At 41.6% G+C, this 26,733-nt stretch overlaps 3 protein-coding genes across 3 annotated transcripts; all 3 read left to right on the top strand.

Moving 5' to 3' along the window:
• The first annotated feature begins 9,508 nt into the window (after positions 1-9,508).
• LOC125310751 (trichohyalin-like) lies at positions 9,509-15,032 on the top strand. The gene is made up of 3 exons (XM_048268405.1): positions 9,509-9,587; positions 10,111-14,878; positions 14,994-15,032. Exon 2 carries the CDS (start codon positions 10,125-10,127, stop codon positions 14,835-14,837), a length of 4,713 nt encoding a protein of 1,570 aa, XP_048124362.1. The 5' UTR covers positions 9,509-9,587; positions 10,111-10,124; the 3' UTR covers positions 14,838-14,878; positions 14,994-15,032.
• Positions 15,033-17,965: 2,933 nt separating this feature from the next.
• On the top strand, positions 17,966-21,660 carry prkrip1 (PRKR interacting protein 1). Its single transcript, XM_048236516.1, has 6 exons — positions 17,966-18,131; positions 18,280-18,358; positions 19,120-19,220; positions 19,393-19,478; positions 20,745-20,809; positions 21,148-21,660. Exons 1-6 carry the CDS (start codon positions 18,009-18,011, stop codon positions 21,240-21,242), a joined length of 549 nt encoding a protein of 182 aa, XP_048092473.1. The 5' UTR covers positions 17,966-18,008; the 3' UTR covers positions 21,243-21,660.
• A 2,297-nt stretch (positions 21,661-23,957) lies between these two features.
• On the top strand, positions 23,958-26,609 carry upk3b (uroplakin 3b). The gene is made up of 6 exons (XM_048237500.1): positions 23,958-24,147; positions 24,882-25,049; positions 25,139-25,382; positions 25,528-25,610; positions 25,703-25,832; positions 25,937-26,609. Exons 1-6 carry the CDS (start codon positions 24,090-24,092, stop codon positions 26,109-26,111), a joined length of 858 nt encoding a protein of 285 aa, XP_048093457.1. The 5' UTR covers positions 23,958-24,089; the 3' UTR covers positions 26,112-26,609.
• Positions 26,610-26,733: the final 124 nt, after the last annotated feature.

The following is a 26,733-nucleotide window of genomic DNA, read 5'->3' as shown; positions in this document are numbered from 1 at the left end:
TTTGTGGATGTGCACACTGACTGTATACACCGGTAGAGGTAATGTGGGGCAGTGGGGCATTCCTGGCCTGGATAACAAGGCAGCATTATTGATATAATTAGGCTAGCTGGCCAGAAACCAGGTGTTCTAGACAGAGCTAACCTAAGCTAATAACAATTTCATGCATTTATTGGTAGAACATCTTCAAAAGTTGTGGAATGTCATGCATTTCTAAATAAATTATTTTTTTAGGTGAGAAATTGTAGGTAATTCATGCATGTCAGGCAAAATTGATTATTAGCTCATGTTTTTACAGTAGGTACAAGAAAATAGAAAATGACCTTTTGGACCAATTTCCATGGGCGGATTATGAACTTTCGGGCCCCTGGGCCCAGATGTATTGAGGCCCCCCCCCCAGAGGGTCCTCCCCCAGAATTTTTTTAATTTGTTTGATGTGATTTCCTGTATTCTGGTGCATTTTGGGGATGGCCATTACTACATTCAATCAGATTCATAGCCTACATCCTGATTTGTTGATATTGAGGCAATGATTCCATGCAAAAGCTTGGGCTTCAGGGCCCCCTGACCCCATGGGCCCCTGGGCCTGGGCCCGGTAGGCCCATGCAGTAATCCATCCCTGCCAATTTCAATTCGCATACTACCGTCTCCTCTGTCAGTGTGGTTCTCCAGACAGATCAAGGATACAAGGATACAAGGAAGTTCATTGTCACATGCATATAGTTACTGGAAGTAAGAAATGCAGTGAAATTATGTCTGGTGTCAGCCTATTTGTGCATTTATGGGGGGGCGGAATCGTGGCTCAAGGGGCTAACCCAACTGCCAGGGGTCTTGGTGTGTGTGTTGGGGGGATGACAAGGGAGATGGGATAGTGTGCTGTGTATGTGGGGAGAGGGCAGTGTGCAATATGTGTGTTGGAGAAGCTTCCTCATGAGACAATCATGATCAGCAACCCTTCCCAACCCCTCACCCTCTACTTAACCTCATACAAGAAGTCTGAACTTTGAACCATGTTTGCACTACAATGCTCTTCTGCACATGAGAAATATTTTGCACTGGAAACCTTGTACAGTGTACCTGCTGACTCTTAAAAAAATCTATTTATTCTATTTATTTATCTGTCTCTCTCTCTTCTATTTATTTCTGTAAAATGTATTCATGTTAGTAACTAACTACTTCATACTATTCTACTCTATTCTACTATTTATTACCACTTTTATCTTAGATTTTGCCCGACGTGGCTCACTGAAATACTTTGCTGTTCCGTTATTTTAAACATTGACTGTGTAGACTTGACTTGACTGCCCGCTTTCTCGCCCTCCGTGGTCAGCCTATGCAATTTCTTTGTGCTTATCTGGCCATGCCTTTTTTAATGCCGTCTGAAAATAATTCTATTCCCGAACAGAACATTCCATTGAGTTTCCCTGAGAGAAGAAAGGTATGGGAAATGATTTGTGTGAGACAAGATAACGGCCTGAAAGCACGACACGAGAAGCACTCAGCCATTTCACCAACCGTGCCTGACCAAAGCAAACACCTCATTTACTTCAGGCCCGATACCATCAGGCTCCGACCTCGTAGGGGAGAGAGTGGAGTGAACCGGCGAGCCTTCAGCACAGCTGGTGAGAAGGTGACCGTGAACTGGAGAGCTCAGATCCTGTTCCCTCCCCTAGAGGCCCTGGCCTGAGACTGAGAGCATGACATTGTGTGTGTGTGTGTGTGTGTGTGTGTGTGTGTGTGTGTGTGTGTGTGTTGGGGTATGTGTGGGGTTTTGGAAAGGGGACTAAAATACTGTAAGCATAGAGAAAGGCAAGAGTTTGAGAGTTTTTCCCTTTTTTCTCCCTCTCCCCCACTGAGCTCCAGGTTGGCTTTGGCTGTCAACATATTTCTTAGCCCAAGGGAGGGCGCAGGGAATACCTCCAAAGCCCACATGTTGTCCAGTGCTGTAAGCTCATCTTTGTGAAGAACAGCGAGAGAACTCTAAGTCCTGCTCCTGTTCTCACATGCTCGGCCTCTCCCCACACATCATCTATGTTTTGATTGTAAATGGATGGCCTTCTTTTGTCTGTGGACCACATGGGCAGCTACAGTAGGCAAACATCACTCTCCATGACATTTGGTGCCCATTAACTGAACATAAATGGATCTGATTGATTCAAACTGACTGTCAGTTGAAAACGACTTGCTAGGAGTGCCCCAGTCAGGGAAATGCCAATCTGCCAATGGGTAGTGAACTACAAATGACCCGACTACATTAAAAATGGATTTGTGTGTTGTGGGGGAATGTGACAGTGCACACACACCACCTGGGGGCTTTCCCAGTGTACTTCAAGCTCTGTGTCATCATCCCTAACCATAAAGGCATTCACTATGACTGTATTTACATCCAGCTTGTATACTGTAGGTCTGATTTTATGAGACTAAAATTTGGAGACTACCAGACACTTTTCGGTCTGGCATATCTCACTCTACATCTATTGGTGTGTGGCTGACCGCCAAATACACAAATGCTGAAACTCCAGCAGGTGCTCCTTGTGTCTGTGGCAAACAGGTAGACGATGCATGTAGCCACTCTGGTACTCTAAGAATGTTTAAATCAAATCTCTGCCTGCACATTATTTAAATATCTCAGATCGCAGTCCTGAACCCTTGGTGTGGATTACAGTAATAGCCATACAATTTCATGTCAGAAAGCAAATACTGCATTGTTAATATTGACTACCGATTCCACATCATGGCCAAGAAACTCTTTCTTAGCTTGACCCTTTATCAACCTCAATTTTTCAAAGCTATACAATATAACTTACACAACACAACATCATACATTTTCATTAGCTGCAATATAGTGGCAAAATAAAACCACATGTAAAAAGATAAACATCAGTTTAAGCTCTCCTATCTCATTGAAATTCTGATCAGGCTCTTTCATTCCCCGGGGTCACGGCACGTATATCAAATGATTACCATTCTGGAGACTGGAAAAGTCAATGCTGTTACACACTTGCTGCTGACTGTGGGAGCTGACCTTCAGCCCTCTTGAAGCAGATGCTTAATTCCAACTCTAATCCTGCTCCTTTGAGCCTTCAAGCATGAGCCTCATTTCGGAGTTCAAAGACATTTGATTTATTGTGGAAAACTTGATTTCTCTTTGGTAGAGATTAAAGCACCTTGGAGATATAGATATAATGCTGTCACAAAGGTGTTTGGACCAAACACATCTCGATCTCCCCAGCAATGCGTCTCTCAGTGTATGGGGAGGTTAACATTTGTGTTGTGTTTGTCACTAAAATGGCAGTCAGAATTTAGAGGGATTCAGATGAATATGAAGTTGGCTGTGTGGACGTAGATGAAATTCCGTCTAGACTATTTAAGCCTTTGATCTTCAGACAAATTGGTTTGTAAGGATAGAATGGTTCACTCCCCTCTCCCTCTTCCCATCTCTTCTGTAGTTCTGTCTCAAACCACCAAGCCAATCAAATTTACATAATCTCCCGCACCCCAGTGATAGGGCCTTTGTTGCACATCTCCAAATTCACACAGTCAGGGGGCCTCATGTGCTTTGCAGCCTTGTCTCTGATATGCTCAAATTCATCTCACTGAGACCTCATTCACATGTGTGTAACGACACACACATATATGGGGTTTGTTACATAAGATCACACCCTTCAATGTGTGTGTGTTTCTGTGTGTGTGTGTGTGTGTGTGTGTGTGTGTGTGTGTATGAGTGTGTGTGTGTGTGTGTGTGTGTGTTGTCTGCTTTTCAAGGTGAGGTGCAGATCGAGTTGACAGGATCACGCACGGGGGCCGTCCAGGTTTCCCCATCATGGTGCGGTGGGGACGAGGGAGCCCAGTGGATGTAGCGAGGACGAGGAGGCGGCGGGCGCCGCGTGAGGCCGCGTTTGTTTTCGAACACGGTCAGCATGGAGGAGTGAGCTCGAGCAGAAGAAAAGGGGTTGTGAATGCTGCCACTGCGGATTACTCCGGCGTTAATGAACAGCCTGCGAGCACCGCGAACAGGCTTGGACAGGTTTCATCCAGAAAAGCCGTTCCCCTTTTGTCGTTAACGTGCGCTTTCCTAGGGCATGCTAGTGATATAGACCTACACACCAGTGTGAGCATCCACACACACACATACGTGCACCTATTGTTGGGAATTCCTGTGTCAGCTTAAGGATTCACCCAAAAGGCACATCTCTCCACAACCCACTGAATGAGCTTCACTAGAGGCCAAACAACCACAACCTCACAGGCTAAAGCCTTAATCTTAAATAAACCACTGCTGAATGCAAACCCCTTTGCTGTGTAATCACTTTTTATTTTTTGCATCTCGTGCATCTCCACGAGAATCAGAAATACTGGCTCACAAATGATACGGTTAAGTAGCTTTTATCTTTCTTTCTTTGGTTTCAGCATACATCACATCATATATCATAAATCACAGTAACTGTGGTATGTCAGTGGTTGTGCCCAACCCAGGGCATAATAGGCTATATGTCAAAGAACTGGGGTAGACACAGCATTAACGACACATTACACTATTGTGATCTGAGTCTGCTGTGCTCATGCATGTAATGTATGCATGCATCCATACATACACACAAACACATCACATGGGGATGTCCCATTGGAGCATACAGTATGTGCCTTAACCCTTTGCAGACTGTGCCGAACATTCCATTTTTTCATACTCGATGGCCTTATGGCACAAAAAGGCTTATTGTATGATTATGCTACATGACAGAGATACAATATACACACCACTGTAATCAGGAGAAATAGCCCTTTCAAATGGTATAAAATATAATTAATAAGTTTGAGGAGAACATACATAATTATTAAAAAATATCTTTAAAATTCAACCCCAAAAAACACGAAAATATCAGTTTGTCAAGATTAATCTCATTTTTCTCCCAATTTCTATTGTAGATAGAGAAAACATAGAGTGTATGGGAGATTCACAATTTTGTCCTCTACTCAGTGATAAAACAGAATCAATGTGTCACCTTTTGTTCAAAAAGTTATGATAAATTTATTAGACCTTTTTGTAGGCGCAACGAAACATTCCGTTTTTTCATACTTGATGCCCTTGTGAGACAAAAAGGCTTATTGTGTGGCCATGCTACATGACAGAGATAAGATATACCCACCATTGTAATCAGGAGAACTAGCCCTTTAAAATGGTACATATATATATCATAGGTACACATCATAGTTAATACATTTGAGTGTACCACACATTGTTTTTTAAACAAAACCTTCAAAATTCAACATCAAAAAGCATTGAAAATATCAATTTGTCAAGATGAATCTTTCTTTTCACCTAATGTCTGTTGTAGATATAGTGTGCAAAGGATAGCCAGTGTTATGTTCTCCTCAGTGAAAAAAACAGAATCAATTTATCACCTTTGGTTCAGAAGTTATGATTAATTTACTCATAACACTAACAAGTAGAATTTTTAAAGAGTAGAATGTTTTCATTTCCCGGTTTGGCATCTGACCTAAAAATACAGATATAATGGTCATGTAACAAAAATAAGATGTTTTACCATCAACACAAGCTCAATATGGGATGTCTTACTGTACTCTGAAGAGGCTAAATCAATTGTGGGGAGGACAGATAAAGGCTGAAAGACAGACTAGCTGATTGTAACTGCTTTTCCGTGTGCTTCATTCTACTATGAAAACAAGAATATAGAGACACTGGCACATGTGTTAGGTTTACGAAAGGGGAAATAAATCATTTTATTTAGAAAAGTCTTAAACAATGTGATTAAATAACCAGGAACAACAACTTCAGGTAAATAATATAAACATATGTTTACAAACATGCAGTAACTATTAGAACTACAAGAATGACAAGACAACAGTATAACAAAGATCAACAAATCTTACATGGTGAACAAAACATCCATTCATACTAACATTCACACATACATATATATATAAACAATTAAAACGTTAGAAGAAATTCAATACATTTAACAACCATACAGCATATAATTCGATACAATATATAATTATCGATATCATTTGCCCTACACATAAGGTGATAGACTAACGCCACATTCACACCAGATCCGTGGTGTGTGCATTGTGACAGCTGTGGCATGGTTGTGTGGTTGTGTGTGTGTGTGTGTGTGTGTGTGTGTGTGTGTGTGTGTGTGCATGCGTGTGTCCATCTAAGCCTAGCAGACGATGGGGTGTAAATGCTATTGGAGTTGGTGTCTCTGTCTGTGTTGGAAGGATAGGCAAAGTGTATGCTTTCTACCTGACATGGGACTTGACCAAACTCAAAATAAAGAAATTGTCAGATAAGAAATATAGAAATTGAATTATAAATCTAACCAAACTATTATCACTATAATCCCTCTCATTATTGTTATAAGCAACACTCTTATCACAACCAGAAATGTGCTTGCGCCCAGATGGGCCTTACACACACACACAAACATGCTTACCCAGCTGGGGATGATGGGAGATTATCTCCTCCTGTAGCACATCATTGTCTTCTTCTTCATCCAGAAGCTACCCATCCATGTCCCATGTCCATGCCATCGTGGTCCTTGGGGTCATATTTGCCATCAGCAGTCGGCTGCTTTCACCCCAGTTGCACGTGCTTCTCTCCCTCCATCTAAAATAAAAAAAAAAGACAGGTCTGATAGTGAATAGGTTGTTTAGTTTTTATTTTACATTACTTCCACATAATCCTAATCACCACCAACCATGACTCTTTTCACTAAAAGTATTATTGTCACTGGAGGACTCAATATTGCTTGGAGAGGTAGCATTAGTCTCAGAGCTCACTACAGTAAGTGTTATTGCCTTGGCTAAACCATACATAGCATACCAGCTTACAAGCAAAAATTGATTCATTAACATGAGTCAGGAGATATGACAGAAAACATCTAAACAGCGTATGCATACACATACACACCGTGCATAGGCTACTGCAGTTGCGTAAAAGAAAACACCCCTTAGAAAATAATGTGTCGCCCAGTAGGCTTGGGTGTATGAGCTCCCATCATAGTTAGCCACCCAAAAACCTCATAATCGTAGCAGCCAACCTTACAGCCTAAAAGCTAAACAATACTAAGACACATTTATAACAAATCTTCAGTCATGTATTCATGAAAACAGCAGTCAATGAATAAAATCCTTACGTTACACCATCGGTGATCAACACAGTCTTCACGCCGGTAACATTGCGTTGTCATTCATGTCAGATATTTCTATCTAAGTAAGCTAAGCAACTTGGCTACAAACAACTGTAAATTGTGCTATACAAATTACTTAAGGAATGAAAGGTTTATTTGACAATAAAATACCGATTAGGTGTACTTGACATAAAGTTGGCAGTCATGAAGCCACGGAGTGAACTTTATCGCGACAACTAGCGTCAAGGACATGTTGCAACCTCTCCTGATGCTAGCGTTACCTAACTTAGCTAGTTTTCTATCAGATGACAAGCAAGCAACATCGTTCAAAATAGAACAAATCGTTAAAGTGTCAGTCTTAGTAGGTCTGTCATCTTGGTTGACATATAGCAACCCCCCAAAAATGACTGAAAATGATGAGTTTACTAAAGATTACGGTGTGCTAAAATACCAGCTGTCATCAGCTGAAGTGAACACACACACGCATTATGTTACTGACCCATGCATACAAGGTGTAATTACCAGCAAAAATAACTTTTAAAAACGATTTTGAAGTAATAACATGGATAACAAGTAATAATAACATAAAAGGACTTGTTTTTTACCTCAGATGATCCAGTAGTTTCTCCTTTAGGCGACGTCAAGATCAATGATGCATAGTGCTTCCTGCTGTTTTTCCTCTAGTGGAGGGAGGCGTCAACTCTTGATTTTTCCTTTCACGTAGTAAAAGAAATTAGCGCCACAAATCCCTTAACCAATCATATCGCCAGAAAGCCTATGATGTGACGTTTTTGAGGAAGTTTTCATTGATAAAATTGGTTGGGGTATGGCGGAGTTATTAGACTGAACGTCATCGGTACTGGGGTACCGAAATTAGAATGGGCCGTCTGCAAAGGGTTAAAGGGTTGCAGTAGTAGACTCTACATCTGCCTCACTGTCTCTGCCTTGAATAAATAATCAAGATAGTAAATGAACCCCTCTCCCAGATGCAGAAGGCTACAACATCTAGTGATATATTTGTATGTGTAAAAAACACTTTGTTTGTTATTGCTGTGTGTAAGCTACCAGACATGGTCAGACTGGCCTACTGTAGGCCTATGATAGCCTACTGTGATGGATTGATATTTTTTCTACTTTTAAATAGGGCAAAATTCTTCCCTTCCCTAAATCACCCAAACATGGATACATTTATTTTAACCTTCCTTTATTAATACACGAGCATGCGCCAGTGTTTCTCAAAGTGTGGTCTGGGGACCACTGGTGGTCTGCAAGCTATACCAAGTGGTCTGCAAGCAGATGTGGTAAAAAAAAAAAAAACAATATACATGAGTTGTTTGCAATATTGAACCAACTTGTGTGTAAATCCAAACAGTTCTGCAACACTGCCTATGTAAGCTACGCCAATTTATGAATCCTCTGACACAATAAGCAAGGTGCAAAGACAATAAGCAAGGTATCAGTGAGTTACCTATAGGCCTAATATACTGTTGAAGTAGATCAACTGTTTTTTTTTTTTTTTTAGCTAGGTGGTCGGTGAGGTTTTTTTTTTTTAAATTATTATTGGTTAAGTGGTCCTTGGTCTGAAAAAGTTTGAGAAACTCTTTTGTAGGCTACAGTAGCTCAGCTATATTTCTTAAACAATTCTTTGTTTAAGACAATCAGTTATTACTTATTGTAGGCTACCAGACGTGGTCAGATTGGCCTAGGCTGTATAAAAACCTGATGGACTGATATTTCTAACTAACACTGAACTATCAACCACCTCTTGTGCAAGACATAAGTGTGTGTGTGTGTGTGTGCACGATGTAGGCTAGGCTATACTAAGAACATGTGTGCTCATTTTACTAAATAGCGCATTATTTGAATAAATTGTGCCCCCATTTTACAATTTAGCCAAATGGCGCACTATTTACTAAAATGAGCACACAATATAGCCTGCTTCATTTAGGCTACTACATCTAGTAAAATGAGAGCATAATTTAGTAAAACGAGTGCACAATTCATCGATCAACGGACTTGACCGTTTTATTGGCCTATTATCCTATATCCAGTCGGTAGGTCTAACAAGCGAAATTAAGAACACGTAGTCTATCAACTGAAACATGTAGTTGAAAATGAACTATTAGGTCGCCTCGGATGGAGAGCTCTTTACGGCTCTGGGACGCCCTAAATCGTGAAAAACTTAGCTTAATGCCCCCCCTTGTCGGCGTATGTGTAGCCTACTCAGAGCTCTGGCCGTACTTACCTGCCAACGTTTATTATGTCATAATAAGGATTCCGCGAGGCTACGTCATTGCTCATCAAAGTTCTGAAGAAAATATGAAAACAAATTTTCGCACATTCACTTATATTTCTGACAAGAGACAGCACTTGTTAGTACATCAGCGAATAATTTCAAGCCTTATTTCAAATATTTATCTCGGAATCTCCTATCAGGTAAATTATTAGGCCACTATATTTTGTATCATTAGACTAAGCTAACCTAAAGGTATGCCTTTATCCAAATTAGGGGGCTATGAACATATTTAAACAGTTTCGAATTGTTCATGTTCAAGCTGGCATGTACTTGTCATGTGTTTGGGAGGGGGGATGATGAAATGGTATGTGTGGAGGGTGGGGAGTGTTGGTATGTGGGAGGGGGGTATACCTGTGTGTGTGTGTGTGGGAAGGGGGTATGTTGCGTGTTTGAGTGGAAGGGATGATGAAATGGGGGGGGGGGTTGTTGTTGGTGTGTGGTGTGGGTATGGTGTGTGTGTCTGGGAGGTATGGTGTAATGGTGTGTCAGTGTGTGTAGGGGGGTATGAAATGTCTGATAACAATAATAATAATGGACTGTAAAGTCTAACCTTTGAAAAGGAAATGCTCTGATATTCCTACTCTCTATTATGTATAGAATTATAGAGCCTTCAAAAATGGCCTGTTCTGTGTGGGCACTACATGAGTTGCTTTATGCCTCCAGGTGGGAAGAGGGAGATGACTAATCCGAGGCGATACCAGGTCTGGGAGCCGCAGGACGAATGGCCCGAGGAGAGCAGGGAGCCGGTGATGATCGGCGACCTCTCGGACATCGCACTCGGCCGGCCTAACCTGTTGCGCGAGGAGCGCTCCACTGGCTGCTGGGCAATGCTCCAGAATTGCCTGTGCCTCGGACGGAGGCGGCAGCGGCGGTGCGCCAGGGAGCAGCGGTGGATGGAGGAGGTGAGGCTGAGGGAGGCGAGGGAGGCTGCCCAGCTGGAGCAGCAGATGGAGGCCCAGAGGCAGAAGCAGGCCAGGCTGCGGAAGAAGAAGAGACTCAGGGAGAAGAGGAGGCAGGAGCAGCAGCAGCAGGAGCAGTGGGAGCAGGAGTTCAGAGAGAAGCTCTTGGAATCACTCAGAGAGGACCTCATCGCCTGCGGACTGGACCGAGTGCCGGTGCCTGTGCCTGAGCCGGCTCAGCCACTCGAGCTGCCACACCTGAGGGAGCAAGAGAGGCAGAGCGGATGCAAGGAGGTGGAGGAGCTGCCGAAGTGCCGGAACAGAGAGAGGGAGAAGAAGAAGCGGGAGCAGCAGTGGGAACAGGAGTTCAAAGAGTTCAAGGAATCACTCAAAGAGGACCTGAAAGACCGTGGACTGGACCCAGCGCCGGTGCCGGAGCCTGTACCTGTGCAACCTCTGGAGCTGCCGAACCTGAGGGAGATAGAGAGGCGGAGACAATGGAAGAGGGTGGATGACCTGCTGAAGAGCCGGGAGAGAGAGAGGGAGAAGAGGGCGCAGGAAGAGCAGATGATGCGCTGGAGAAGAGAGAGGGAGATGCAGGCACAAGAAGATCAGCTGCGCTGTAGCAGAGAGAGAGAGCTCCGAGGACAGGAACACCAGCTGATCCGCCGCAGAAACACTGAGGAAACAGAAAAGGGCCGAGAGATGGAGCAGTTGCGAAAGAGAATTCAGGAATTAGAAAGAGAGACTGAGTTCCAAAAACAGCAACATCAACAAAGAGGGATGGAGAGAGGGACCAAAGTGCAAGAGGATATAGTGAAGGAGAGAGAGTTGGAGCACTTGAGGAAGAGAATTCAAGAAATGGAAAGAAATATTGTGGTTGAAAAGCAGGAAGAGCAAAAAAGAGAAATGGCTCACCAGAAAGACATGGAGAGAGTGATGACGAGAATCAAAGAACTGGAACTAGAGGCGGAGATCAATAGGCTGAGACACACTCACTCAGTGGAAGAAAGGAATGGAAAGGTAGGAGAAGAGGAACTAAAGACAGAGCTGAAACGGATGCAGGGGATGGAGATAGAGAGATGGAGAGAGATGGACAAACAAAAACAGCTGGAAATGGAGATGGAGCAGAAACTCAGAGAGATGGAGAAAGAACTTCAGAGACAGATGAAGGAAAAAATGGAGGAAAACCAGAGACTCCTAGAACTGAAGATGGGACATGAGCGAGACTCTAAGAAGGTGATGGAGGAACGATTCAGGCAAATGCAGTCGAGCTACGAGGAAAAACAAAGAGAACTGAACGAGCATGAGAAACAGCGGGAGAAGGAATACAAAGAGAATATCCTGCAGATGGAGCGAGCGCTTGAAAAACAGCGTGAGGAAGCTCAGACACAGCATCAAGAGATGCTTAAAAAGAAAGAGATGGAACTGGCGAGAGCAAGGGAAGAGACCGAGAAGAGAGGGACTGAGAGAGAAGCACTTGAAAAGCAGAAAGACTTTGAAATGGTAGAACACCAGGAGAAAGCCCTGCAGGTGGAGACAGAGCTCAAAAATCAGCAAGACATGGCTGAGGCCAAGGAGAGAGAGATGCTGAAAATAATGGAGCGGGAGAGGGCGAGAGAAGAGAAAAGGAGAAATAAGATTGAGAGAGAAAAACATGAAAGACAAAATGAGTTGGAGATGATGGCTAAAGAAGAACAGAGAGAGCTGGAAAGACAGCATGAAGAGGAGCTACAGATGCTTGAAGAAAAACTGACAGAGACTGAGAAACAGCATGTGAAGGAATATGAGGAGAAAATCCAACAGATGGAGAGAGAGCTCAAAAATCAGGAAGACATGGCTGACTCAGAGGAGAAAGAGATGCTGCAACAGAAAGAGATGGAGCGCGAGAGAGCACGAGAAGAGAAAAGGAGAAGAAAGATGGAGAGAGAAAAAGATGAAAGGCAAAAGGAGATGGAGATGATGGCTGAAAAACAACAGAGAGAGCTAGAAAGACAGTTTGAAGAGAAGCAAAAGATGCTTGAAGAACAAATGGCAGAGACTTTGAAACAGTATGAGAAAGAATATCAAGAGAAAGTCCTGCAGATGGAGAGAAAGCTCAAAAATCAGCAAGACATGGCTGAAGCCAAGGAGAGAGAGATACAGCAACAGAAAGAGATAGAGCGGGAGAGGGCTCAGGAAGAGAAAAGGAGAAGAAAGATGGAGAGAGAAGAAAAAGAAAAACAGAAAGAGTTGGAGAGGGAGCAACATCAAGAGAAGGTCCAGCAGATGGAAAGAGAGCTTGAAAATGAGCTAAACATGGCCGAGGCCAAAGAAAGAGAGTTGCTGCAACAGAAAGAGTTGGAGCGGGAGAAGGCACAAGAGGAGAAAAGGAGAAAAAAGATGGAGAGAGAAAAACATGAAAAGCAAAAAGAGTTGGAGTTGGCAGAAAAACAACAGAGAGAGATAGAAAGACTGCATGAAGAGAAGCTAAAGATGATTGCAGAACAAATGGCAGCGAATGAGAAACAGCTTGAGAAAGAATATCAAGAGAAAATCCTGCAGATGGAGCGAGAGCATGAAAAACAGCAAGAGGAGGCAGAGGCACAGAAAAGAGAGATGTGTAAAAAGAGAGAGATGGAACTAGAGAGAGAGAGGGAAGAGATTAGGAAAAAAGAGATTGAAAAAGAATCACTTGCAAAACAGAAAGAGTTGGATCTGCTGGAATATCAAGAGAAGATGGAAAAAGAACTCCAAAATCAGCGAGACCTTGCCGAAGAGAAGCAGAGGGAGATGATGCAGCAGAAAGAGATGGAGAGAGCACGGGAAGAGAAAAGGAGGAGAGAGATTGAGAGAGAAAAATATGAAAAGCAGAGAGAGCTGGAGATGAAGATGATGGCTAAAGAACAACAGAGAGAGCTGGAAAGACTGCAGAGCGAAGACATGCAGAATAAAATGGAGAAAGCGAAGCTGGAGAAGAAACAGAAAGATATGCAGGCAAGACTCAAAGAGGAAGAGATGGAGCTGCATCGGCTTGAGGAAGAAATGATGGCGGCTGAGAGGCGATATGAAGAAGAATGGAAACAGAAAGTCCAGGAGATGGAGAAAGAAAGGGAGAGAGAGGCCAGGGAAAGAGCAATGGTAAATGAAAAGAAAGAGTGGGAGAAAGCTGAAGCCGAAGAGAAAGATGAAGCAGAGAATAAACTAAAACAGAAGAAAGGAGAGCTCAAGAGTGAACCTGCTAGTACTGGGATGGGTGATGTAGGGAGCCAGGCAGTGTGCCAAGAGCAGAATGCCACAGAGGCTGAAGAACACCAGGAACTACATCAACCCGAGAAACAGCCAGCGGTGGAGAAAACACAGGCCGAGGCAGGAAAACAGGAAGTTGGTCACCTGCTGCAACCAAAGATGGAGAAACAAGAACAGTCAAAGGAGGTTAAAGTAGTCTACACGGAGGCCGAGAAACGACAACAGGAAATAAGAGAGAGGAGGAGAAGAGAGGATGAGAGGGTGGAGGCCTACAGACAGAAGGTGCTGGAGGAGGAGAGAAAACGCAAGCAGGAACGCGAGGAGAAACTCAAGGAGCGTCAGCAACAGCAGGAGCTCCAGCAACAGAAGGACGAGGAGGCGAAAAGGTGGGCGAAGGACCCCGAGGGTTGGCGCAAGCATCAGCGTGAGATGGAGATCCAGCGTGAGAAGGAAAGAATACAGCACCTGGAGTTGAAGTGGGCAAGGGAGGCAAAGGTCATCTGCGCAGAGAACACAGAAGAACAAATCAAAGAGCTGAGGAGAATAGAGGACGAGAAGATCGAGGTCTACAGAGAGAAGAAGAGGGTGGAGGAGAGAAAACGCAAGCAGGAGCTGAAGGAGAAACACATGGAGGAGGACCGCCAGAGGGCGATGGAGAAGGAGCTCCAGCGACAAAAGGAAGAGGAGGAGATGAGGTGGGCCAAGGACCCTGAGGGCTGGCGCAAGCTCCAGAGCAAGCTGGAGATCCAGAATGAGGACGAGAGAATGCTGGAGCTGGAGCTCAAGTGGGAGAAGGAGACAAAGGAGGCAGAGGAGAGGAAGCTCAGGGAGAAGGCCCAAGACGAGGAGGCACAGAGGCAGATGCTGGAGCTAAAGCAGAGGCACGAAGAAGAGAGGCAGCAGGAGGAGCAGGAGAGGCAGGCCCAGCTGGAGCAAGAGAGGGAGGAGGAGAGCCAGGCAGAGCTGGAGAGAGAGAGAGAGCGCGAAAGGCAGCTGGAGATTGAGAGGAAGGAAGCAGAAAGGAAAGCGAAGGAGGAGCTGGAGAGACGCCTGCAGGGCTGGGTAGAATTTGAGAAAAAGAGAATTCTGAACATCATTGAAGAGGGGCAGGCAGTTGCTAGTAGCCCGGCCGCTGCAAAGGCAAATAAGGAGGAGGAGGCTGCGGCAGAGGCCTTAAAGAAGAGTCAGAGTAAGGGGAGCAAGCTGGTGGGCTGGCTTTCGGAGAAAGTCCGTGGAGTTGGTGAGAAATTCATGCAACTATAAAGAACAGCTACACAGCCAGAAGAGGCATGTCAACATCTGTGGTAATGAAATGTTTTAAGTGAAAACACTGACATTCAATAGAATATATATCTATTACTCTTTAATCAGCCTGTCAAAGCTATGAACATAACAGTGTTTTTATGGTTATTTAAACAGACTACATCAGTGACCTTGAGACCTTCAGACAGCTATAAAGAACAGACAGAGTCTCAATCAACAAACCTATAACATCATTGCTATTACATTTTAAACCATCAAAATGTACACATTGACATTGCATTTTACACATTTACACATAATTATTTTATTGCATTTACTGTCATCTCACTACAACATAACATCATCATTACAAACATGTAACATCATCGCTGTTACATTTTCAACCGTCACAATTTACACATAATCGATATTGCACTTTACACATTTACCCATTATTTTATTTGGATTTTCATATCTGTTACATTTGCAAAAAAACCCCCCATCATTTTTTACACATAAATGACACATATTGCATCTTACACATTAACACATACTTGGTATTTCATTGCATTTCCATATTTCCATCATCTCACTACACATTTATTCACAATTATTGGCATTATTAAAATTGAATTATAATATCTTGTTTTTGTGTGTGTTGTATTAGGACTAGGTGAATAAGAAAGTGCATTGTTCTGCATTATTAAAAACTGCAGTAAGCCGTGTCTTTAGATACCCTGGAAATCCAGAGTTCTCGCAAAAGCACAATTCTGGCAATGAGTAATGATGCACGTTACTTTTACCCCTTGCATTGTGAGGAACCAATCACATCGATGTATCTGATATAGGCGGGCCATGAGGCGAGAGAAACAGCAGCGGTGGAGAAAACACAGGCTGAGGCAAAGATAATGAATGCGTAGCAAGATGGGTCCTAGTTCATGTTTATGAGGGCAAAGATAATGAATGCGTAGCAAGATGGGTCCTAGTTCATGTCTATGAGGGCAAAGTGGAGTTCAGTCAGAGACGCTCTGGTTCAGTTCCCGCCTGCACAGGGGCGTGTCACTGACGCCTCGGTTCCACGCCAGACAAGCCGGAGTACAAAATAAACTTGGTGTACACCTTCATTAATGTTGATTTTCTCTCGACTGGAGGGTCATACTATCACGACATTCTACTGAAATAGGGAGGAGGGTTTGGAGATCATGATACCATGTCCGAAATGTGCATCCATTGCTCAGAAAAATAAGGCTTGGACAAATTCTGGGAAATTCTTGGATTCTGCCATAGACCTCAATGTTAAAAGAGAGCCTGATCACTGCATAAATGTGCGGGGGCGTGTACTGCTACCCTATTTGCATTTCCAGGGACAGGAAATGGCCTCTCATGAAGTATCTTCGTAATCAACCATCTTTGGCTGACCTAGAATGGCAGAAAGTATGGTGTTTATCTTCTAAATATTTGATTACGAATAAAATTAAAGAAGTGTCTTTTAAAATAATCCATCGAATTTACCTATGTAAGACTTTTATGCAAAGATTCAAGAAGGACATTACTACAGACTGCTCTTTCTGTCAACAGGCTCCTGAGAATCTTGAACATTTACTCTGGTCCTGTCGCCACTCTTATACCTTTTGGCAAGACCTCAGTGCTTTCATTTCTCAACATATTCTCTCTGATTTCTCTTTCTCCTCTCTATCTCTTAAAGATGTACTGTTTGGCTTCTCTTCATACCCGACATCCAAATCCAACCAATTCTATATTATCAATCTACTTTTAATACTAGCCAAAGCACATATTCACAAAATGAAATTTTCTAGTTCCAAACCGTCCTTTATAGCATTTGGACGAGAATCCAGGCAATACATCAAGACCATCTTATTCTCTAAAAACGGCAAAGCCCTCAAAACCCTCGATCTATGTATATTATTTAACATATTTCTTTCCTAACTATATGATTTATAAGTATTGTCTATTGTATGCTGTACCCCCTGGTAATGTTTGTAATATTTGTTTATGTTCATGCATTGTTACTTTGCTGTACACATTTAATTAATTGTATTTTATACCATTTGTACCACTTTGTATTATACTATTTTGCAATAATAAAAAAAAAAAAATAAATAAATAAATAAAAAAGCCCATGAACGCTAGGTTATTGCCTAGGCCTACGTACAACTCCTCCAAAAATCGGGCACCTATAATAAACACCTTGTCATGTTTTACACTATTTCTATTGTGTGGCATATTGCTAAAAACATCCGTTTATGTGATCTTAGAGAGTTAATGACCACGTGATTCTTAAAACCAGTCACCTGCTGTCAGTACCCACATACAAAAGTAATGACCTCCATTCTGCTCCAATGCCCAACACGTTGTCATGTTTGTTTTTGACTTGGTCAGAAATAAACCGGGGGAAAAGACATTCATAAAAAAAAAATTTAAAAAAAAATCTTTGGCTGAGGCAGGAAAACAGGAAGTTGGTCACCAGCTGCAGCCAGGTGGAGGCGGAAAAAGTATTCGACACAGAGGCTGAGAAATAAGAACAGGTGGAGGCGTTTTAAAGTAGTCTAACAGGAAATAAGACAACAGGAGAAGAAAGGATGAAAGGATCAAGGCCTACAGACAAAAGGTGCTGGAGGAGGAGAGTAGTAGATTTTTTTTTATCATCATCAATTCATCATTAAAATCATTAAAACATCAATATCATTAAAAACCTATTGCACTTTCTGACTTCCTTAGTCAATTTGCAAACACCTAGTAGTCTACAGTAGCCTACACAAATAGGCACCTACACCTTAGTAGTTGCTATATTATTTTTTTTTACAAAGGGTCAAGGTGTGTATCCTTTAGTCTTCTCAGTGCAACAAAAACCAGTAGCTACAACACATTTCAATCATTAAAGCCCTGCAGGGAGTGTGCCACACACAGGCTTTGGCAAACTAACAAATTTCAATTTCACCAGTTTGTAGATTAGAGTCTTGTTCACAGTGACACTACTTCACAGACTTTAATTGTCCACTTATTAGATTAGGCTACTCTTTCACGTGCAATAGCACTCTTCTCCAAGTAGCCCTGGCTGGAAGTAGTGTAAAGCCATCCTTTGTACTTTATCATCCATATGATAGAGGGCGCTGTAGCTCTGAACGTTGGCTAATCTAACGTTACTCGAATCGGAGAAGCAGAAACGCAAACATGGCTGCGAACGGTAAAGCTGGCAAACCAGGGAAACCTGGAAAGGAATCCCAGCCGCTAATAATTGCTAAAACTCCTGCAGAGGAGCAACGATTGAAATTGGAAAGACTGATGCGCAATCCTGTAAGATTTTATGTTTTGATCGTGACCTAGAGAATAGTTTTTTCATTGAACGCGTTAGCATAACTAACGTTAGCAACTTGCGTTAACTCACCTCCCCAGTCATAATAATAACGAGCTTTGTTTCTTTCCTTTCTTGTTTTTGTTTAAGGACAAACCTGCACCTATTCCAGAGAGGCCAAAAGATTGGAATCCTCGTGCTCCTCCAGAGTTTGTTCGGGATGTGATGGGTAACGTTAAGCGCAACACTGACTAACTGGTGGCCCATAGAACAATCAGAACCTGTTGGATATAACGTCACCATTTGCCCTAACATTACTTGATTCATTGGTTATCCAGGTCATTGCTTAGCTGGGATAATGTGATGTTAGATGAATAAGCAGTCCAATAAGTCTTTAAGCAGTTCAACACCCTATGCTATGTTGTGTTGTGTTGTGTTGTGTTGTGTAGCGTCAATGTTACACGAAAAGCAAAGAACACAGACCTTATTTCGCATCCCTTCTGGCGTGATGCTTTGTTAACGTTAGAGCTACCAAAACAATACAAATTGTTCCTCAGTTCAGATATATCTGTGTCTCTGTTGGAACAGTTTTTAGTAGCAGAAACGCCATGGCAGTCCAGTAATATGTATATATTTTTACTTTCAATATACAATGTAGTATAGCAGTAATATTACGAGTAGAAAGAGATGGACATCTATGAATGTTTATGCAGAATAGTTTATGCAGAATAGATAGGTAGTTGGCCTTTATTGTCATTTAATGTACAGTCAACTGTGCAGCGAAATTGGGTTTCTACATCTGATAAAGTGCGTTTCGAGTAAAACAATATCAATAAATAACACAGCTAAAAAACAAATTGAACAGAACACAGGCAATGACAGTGAAAGTGGTGTTATAATACATAAATACATTACAATAGAGAGGGGTAAGACATGCAGTCAATTGTCATCTGTTGATAGATATCCCATCTGTTTTTTTTTTTTTTCTAGGCTCCAGTGCTGGTGCTGGCAGTGGAGAGTTTCATGTGTACAGACATTTGCGCCGACGAGAATACCAGCGACAGGATCACCTGGACCGAATGTCTGAACATGTGAGCTCTTTAACACTGTTTCTTTCTCTCAAGATTTTGCTTTTTTTTTTTTTTACATTAAACATGCTGTAATATCTGATCTGTATGTCAATAAACAACATTCTCACTGTAACATTGCAATAAGGCGATTGAAAGGACATTTTATCTCTAATATAAATTATGGATTTTATAGCAAAAACTGGATGAGGACTATCAGGACAAAATAAAGGAAAACCAGCAAGCTGCTGAGGAAAGAACAGCCAAGCGTCGTAAGAAAAGGTATGAAAGGAGTTTGTTTTTTACCTGGTTACACTAAATTATCAGCAACTTGTTGGTATCAAACATCCGCATCTCACTGCCTTGACGCAGGGGTGCCTCAGGGTTTGGTACTGGGGCCCCTTCCCTTTGCCATGTACACCACCTTGCTGGGCCCACTTGTATAGCTTCTCACTGCTATACAGATGATGCCCAACTCTGTCTGTCATTCCCGCCTCCCGATGAGTCCATGGTCTTGACATGGATCTCGGAATGTCTCTCTGACATATTCGCATGGATGAAGGATCATCAACACCTCCAACTTAACCTCTCGAAAACCAAACTGCTGGGCTTCCCAGCCAAACATACTATACATCACAACATTTCGCTTCTGTCGCCCGATCGTGCCGCTTTACGCTATTCCGTTTAAAGAAAAACCAGGTTGCACCTAACCAAACACGCCATCGAGCTTTTGATATAGACCATGGTTATCTCTCATGTTGCGCCCTCCAGGCTTATGCCTTGTAACTGCTACAGATTATCCAGAACGCGGTGGTGAGTCTGGTTTTCAACCAAAAAGGCCATCTTAGCATCAATTTCAAGTCACTAATGTTTGCCTACAAAGTCAGCTAGATCTGCTCCAACTGACATACTCTCATAAAGGCTTATGTTACTCCTTGACCGCTACGTTCCTCCATGGATCATTGTCTGGCACTGTCACCCCTACACACAACAATCCAGACTTCATTTGCAGCTCCTCGATAGTGGAATAATCCACCAAGTGCTACCAGAGCAGTGGCATTCCTCTTTATCTTTAAGGAGCTCTTGAAGACCCAACTCTTCATAGATGACCTCCTCTCCTCTCCTCTCACATCCCAACACGCCTAACGTGCACTTCACATGCACTTCTTTTCTTCCACACCCTTCTACCTCCTCTCTCTACCGCTATCTCTTTCAAACACACCTTGACTACTTAAAACGTCTGCATTCCTCCTGTAGTCTCTTGGTGTTTGTAAAGCAGTATTAATTGTTATATAAGGTCTCCTTTGCAATTTAGGTTGAATGTTATTCCTCATTTTCTAAGTCGCTTTGACTAAAAGCATCTGCTCGATGAGCACATGGGTGTCTGTTTGGATGCGTTGAAATGTTTTTCAGCCACTAGAGTGTGCTGTTTAGTACTGTAAACAGTGTTATGCTGAAAAACTGCACTGTGTAGGCTAAATGGTATGTTTGTGTATTTGAATAAAAATCCTTAAAATAGACAAAACATATATATTTTTTGTTTTGTAGGGAAAAGCTTAAACAGAAGAAACTGATGGCAAAGAAAGCCAAACAAGAGAGCAATAAAACTGAAGGTAAGAGACTTGATACTCTTGAAAGTAAATAATATTAAGTGTGCAGGGTGAGAGTGAGAGCAGCTGCCTTTCCCCTGTTACTTCAAATAGGTATATTATGCAGGCAAATGCTGTTAAACATTTCTAGTGAAAGACCACTTTGTTGAACCACATATTGACTGTAGCGAACCATATAAGAGAAATGTTTTGTTATCTCGTAGGTGTCCTCATTTGCATAAAGACTACTCCTTGCATTTAAGTTACAGTTTTGCCTGATCTATACAATTTCACCATAGACTTTTTTATAGCTGTCTGGTTCTGTAAAGGTCACTCTCATGCTGGTGTGTTTTGATACACAGACTCCGAGAGTGAATCCTCCAATGATAATGAAAAGGAAGTGGAGGGGGCTGAGGATGATGCCGAAGTTCCAAGCTTTGTCATGGGGAAGAGGTGATTGGTCCAGACCAGACCACCCGACGGCCCCCACCAGACGACCCTTGCCCTATGTTCGTAAGCGACATCCCCAACACGATCTACCCACGCAGGACCACAATTACCTTTTTTGTACCTTTGGTTATGGAGGCTGGTTGTGTTGTTAAATGAAAGATCTGCTTGATTGTTGGAGGTGTAGAATGGTGCATTGTCTCAGCTTTGATACTTTGTCAGAACGGAAATTAATGTTAGCCTCCTGTGGGTTTAAAAGAAAAACTACTCTTCTTTAATTAGGGGGGATTACAGATCTGTTGATGGTGAGGATGAGTGAATGAAATATTGTCTAGGTGTTACTTGCATACAGAAAACTCTCATTTTGATTTGTATTTTTATAGTGATTGTGTGTACATATTTTTTAATAAAATGTAAAGACATAAACTGTTGATTAACTTTCCGTTAATATTTTCACAAGGTTAAATTTAGCTCATTGTCTTCTTTGCAGGAGGAGCATGTTTGTATGTTTAACATACATAGTTAAAATTCCATACAGAATGCACTGCAGACTTCCTGTAGAACAAGACTGCATAGCAATAGGAGGAATCTGCACTCATATTTCCACTACTTACATGTCTGTTACGACATGAATGTCCTGAATGTTCTGCTATATTAGGCATTGTGCTGCAATCCTATTTTGCTGTTACGGAGCAGTAGGGTATTAAGCCTCCCGTCGTTTAGAGGCTTAATGGATGATGTCATTCTTGTAAAGGTTGTACCAAATGTAAAATTTAAAAACAACTTTCTTCCGGATCTGTTTACTTTTCGTGGGATTTAAGCCTCCAAATGCCCTTTTCCCCTTTCCATTATGTGAGCCAGCCAGATTGTGAAGTAATAATCATTTGAGAGAGCATGCAATCTGACACAGTTAACGCTAGTGCCAGAATCAGAGCAGAGGATGCTGAAAACAAACGTCACTCAGGCCGTGCAGCACGCCAGGCTTGTGTTCGTTTAGCGCAATGATTGAATGACGCTTTGTGTCTGACAGATGACTCCTGACTTCCAATGACTCCTTACCTGTTCCAGAAGACCTTAATGGAGCTTGACATTGCACTTGCTGTCATTTTTTGTAGAGAATATTACAAACAGTGTTAGGAAGGTTACTTATAAAATGTATTCCACTACAGAATACAAAATGTATTTTGTAACATATTCCGATAGATTACTTAAAGTGAGTAACATATTTTGAATATTTTGGATTACATCAGCATTGTATTATATTTGTTTGCAGTGGATGAATCATGCAGTCATGTGAAGTTGGGTGAAGTCGAGACCCATAGTATCAACAACCTACAACCTGCTTTATAGTGAGGATGGTTTGATATACAGTATAAGCCTGTTTGCTATGAAACACTGTTAATGTCCTTGTGTCAAAGAACCTACAACAGAGATGTTTTGTCTGCAAATAGGCTAAAAGGCTACCAAATCCCAAACAAAGTATACACAGATTTTTTTTAATGAAATTCAATAGCACAAGGGGAGTTAACATGCCTTTTTGCAGAACACTCTTAAATAACATGAACCTATAGTAGCCTAAAACATGCTTGCTCAATATAGGCCCTATTTGCCTAGAATCTATACGAAAACTAATTTTACATTCTACATTCCATGAGAGGTTTTTCATTTAGGCTATCAATATAAACAGAGAGGGAAAGAGAAAGCTGAGCAGTACATAGGTTGCATGGTGTGGTTAAAGAAAATATTTGAGTTTGATTTGACCTACATGTTATAATGATTTAAAATGTAATCCTTTAAATGTATCAATGTAACTGTATTCCGAATACCACCCATTGAAATTGTAACTATTTAAGTACAGTTACTCATATTTTGTATTTTATATACGTAATCCAGAATACATGTATTCCGTTACTTCCCAACACTGATTACAAAAACAAAGGCAGTGGGTTGTCAGAAATCCTTATACAAGGCTTAAATGGTAAATGAGCCTGGAAAAATTATAAACTAGAATCTGTCTTCTGAGGCATACTCTAGTACAAAAATGTATTTTCAGTATTTCAAAATAATTAGGGCTGTGACATTGTCACACATTCCCAGAGTTGAAAACAAGGAACCAGTTGTTCATCTAACCTGCATGTCTTGGCTTGTTTTGTTTTGTCACTTGCTCATATCTAAGGCATAGCCTATTTTATCGAAAAACACAGACATTGCGTAAGTTACACCTGTAGCATCAATAATCAAACTATTGGAGTATGTTTTGTTCTGTGGAGAGGATGAAAATAGTAATGCCATATTTTAAAGGCGGTGTCTCTACAGAAGAAATAAAATGTATTGTACATGATCTGCTTAAAAGACTGAGGGCTTTCTCTTTAGCCATCCTCATGTAAAAGCTGCTTTACCATGTCCTATTTGATGGACGTACTCATAGCTTTTCAATGCAAATAGAGATGATGTTATTAAATTTCCTGTCTGTAATGCCATTGGCATGAAATGCAGTCTCTCAGGCGTCATAGAATAGAGAACAGTAAAAAGTGTTGTGGCCATTCAGCTCTATCTTTTTGATCTATTTCTCTCCCTTTTTGGAAGGGCCAGCAGATCTTTGACACAAAAGTTCACAGTATCCTATACACCATCCTACATAGGATTAGGATATCTACAATGGTTCCCACATAACAGGTTCAGATACACGCCTTTAGATCACACTTCCCACCCTACCCTGACAATGTGCATGTCGTTTTGATGGGATGGGCTGGGATCTTATACCCACTGTGCAGTAGACTGGTTTGATCACTTTAGCTAGAGCTAAGACTTGTAAAACAGTTTGGTATCGAAAGATTGGCTGTACTTTGCAAATAACATGAAGATCAGTTACATAGTGGCAGCCTTCCTAATAACATTCCTTGGACCGGGAAAAAGTAAGTGTTTTTTGTGACAGTGATTTGTCTAGAAATCTATATACTGTAACCTATGTAAGAAAGGAGAAATTTTACTTGAAAATTATGCAGCTCTGGATACAAGGTGTTAATTAGTGGACTTTATCATTCTTAAGTAATCAATCTCTTTTTACAAATAAAAATTATAAATAGCGCATACAATTGTTTATTAAACACATGTGAAACTGATTTTTAGATGACATGATGAAACGTTGAGAGTGAGGGACAAGACAGGGCATGCAACACTGTGCACCTGTCCCCACCCAGATGTGGCTGGACAAGCTGCTAAGCAGCAGCTCAGGAGCAGGATCGAGAGATCTCTTTATGATTTATGAAATTATTTACAAAGACAAGAATTTTACAAGAAGATGAGCCATTAACATACACACAGCTCTGCACCATTTCCCTCATGAATGGATGCTGACAAATTCTTTCAGCATGACTCCCTTTGATACATTGTGGTAGGAGAACAGGAGATTTTAATTGTGCAATTGTGATTCCCAAGCACAATATGCTGATATGAATCTTATGTTGTACTGTATGTAAAATGAAATTAGCATTTCTGTCTTTTAAGATAGGCCTACATACTGTATGTCACAGTTAGCTCTCCACCTTACAAGCTAAGGGCTTTTCTTTCATGTTTTGGTTGAAACATAAAAATAATACTGTTTACTCACACTTCTCGTTCATTTCTTTAAATCATCAATATTTTACAGGTGAGACAGTTGAACATGCCCCCAGCGTCACTCCCCTAAACTATGTAGGGAAGATCACCACAGACACAGTCATATTGTCAACACCACAATGCTACTTTGGAATCCCAACCAACTCATCTTGCAACCAGACTGACTGTGAGATCTGGTTGGTGCCTGCACTGAAGTCCTGTAAGTTTTCAAATGAACCCAGAGAAGCACTGAGTTTATGTATTTTACAAATAGGCCTATCTATCTCATAACAACTCTTTTTTTGTCAGCAATCAACAATTTTGATGCAGATCAAACAAACCCTGATCTTTTGAGCCTGTCCCCTTATCCCACTGCATTCACTGCCAACGGCTCAAAGAACTATTTCCTGACTAAAGTGGGACTCCTGAAAGATTTCCTGTGTTCATCTGCATTTGCTAGAGACTCTGGAAGCACTTATTTCAGAGTGGGATCAGAGGGAAGCTGTACCACTACTAACTGCAATGGAGTGCTACCTGATGGCTCCACTGTGAAGTACAGTATGACACACACACCCTGATCCATTTTGTGTTTGTGATGTGAATATATGTGACGCATTTTTGAAACATCTTTGGTGTAACGGTCCTCCTCCACCACCAGGAGACCCTGCTGGATATTAATCTTTTCTTTTTCATTTCAGTTTTAAGTATCTCGTTCTTGATCCTGCCAACAAGGCGGTTTTATCTGAGACAAAGTGGTCTGATGACATCTCTCTGTACACCTGTAAGAGCCTCTAATGACCCCTTTAGCGCTCCCATGTTGCCGTGCAGGGGAATTGAAGGCTTTAAATGAGGCTCTCTCGTTTGGATTTCCAGCGCAGAATCCTGATGCCATCGATGACAGCCTTCCTGGAAGATCCGCTGCAATGGTGGTCATCACAGCAATCCTGTCTGTTGCTATGTTTTTCCTCCTGGTGTTACTCGTGACCATGCTCATCTTAGCTTTGTGAGTCATTCCCCTCATGGCATTTGATTTTATACACGACAAATGTAAATAGTTGTCATTCCGATACTGTGATTGAAGTCAGCCTTTGTTTGTTGCCTTTTCAGGTGCTGGGGTGAGAAGGAGCCAATCCAAGTTCTAGGATCCCTGCGCATTCCACAGTATGACACTCACCACTTTAAGGACCCAGCTCCCCATGTTAACCCATCTTATGAGCATGACCAGAGAGGCCACCCTATATTCAACGTGCCCAGTCCCATTAAGCTTCAGGAATTTGATTAATAAATCATGATGTGTAGCCAATAATTCAAGTATTTCGTATGAATAGATCTACAGTATACCACAAGATTATTTTGGTGAGGAGGAGACTTATTAAACAATGCTTTTGTTAGAACATTCCCTTAGACACTTTTAAACAAATCTACATTTGATGTAAAATGACAAAATAGAGCATGCACTGAAAAATAAAGGCATGACCAAAGAGATTGGACCAGGTAGGCCTACTAACTGTTGTATCTCTTAGTGCATGCCAAAAATCTTTTTTAAAATGACTTGGTAAATTGCTCTACATCTACAACAGGAATAAATGTATGTTTGGTATGGATTGGATTGATCCCGGTTCAGTATTTTTATGCCACACCCAATTTGCATGTATATCAGATGTAATGCTTTCCTCACGAAACACTAGACTCACGACTTGCTTTTTCTAACCAGACTGCCTTTTCTGTTTCTGTTTCTGTTTTTTTTTTACCAAAATATTAAACTAAACTCTAAATTCTATCCACATGGGATACATAGAATTGTTCCTCTTTGAAACAGTGGCATGACTCAATTGTTATCCCCCTTACCAAATATTTGACTATGCTCTTCCAATTTATGGTCAATATGAAGCCAGAGTTCCTTA

The sequence above is a fragment of the Alosa alosa genome, chromosome 2, assembly GCF_017589495.1.
Source record: "Alosa alosa isolate M-15738 ecotype Scorff River chromosome 2, AALO_Geno_1.1, whole genome shotgun sequence".
Classification (NCBI taxonomy): Eukaryota; Metazoa; Chordata; class Actinopteri; order Clupeiformes; family Clupeidae; genus Alosa; species Alosa alosa.
This window is presented reverse-complemented; position numbering and strand designations above follow the sequence as displayed.

Bases quoted from the DNA above. Each gene is read 5' to 3' on its own strand.
- LOC125310751 (XM_048268405.1), top strand. From the start codon at position 10,125: ATGACTAATCCGAGGCGATACCAGGTCTGGGAGCCGCAGGACGAATGG.
- upk3b (XM_048237500.1), top strand. From the start codon at position 24,090: ATGAAGATCAGTTACATAGTGGCAGCCTTCCTAATAACATTCCTTGGA. The intron at 24,148-24,881 runs GTAAGTGTTTTT...AATATTTTACAG, and splicing joins ATTCCTTGGACCGGGAAAAA to GTGAGACAGTTGAACATGCC. The intron at 25,383-25,527 runs GTACAGTATGAC...TTTTCATTTCAG, and splicing joins CCTGATGGCTCCACTGTGAA to TTTTAAGTATCTCGTTCTTG.
- prkrip1 (XM_048236516.1), top strand. From the start codon at position 18,009: ATGGCTGCGAACGGTAAAGCTGGCAAACCAGGGAAACCTGGAAAGGAA. The intron at 18,359-19,119 runs GTAACGTTAAGC...TTTTTTTTCTAG, and splicing joins GTTTGTTCGGGATGTGATGG to GCTCCAGTGCTGGTGCTGGC. The intron at 20,810-21,147 runs GTAAGAGACTTG...TTTGATACACAG, and splicing joins AGAGAGCAATAAAACTGAAG to ACTCCGAGAGTGAATCCTCC.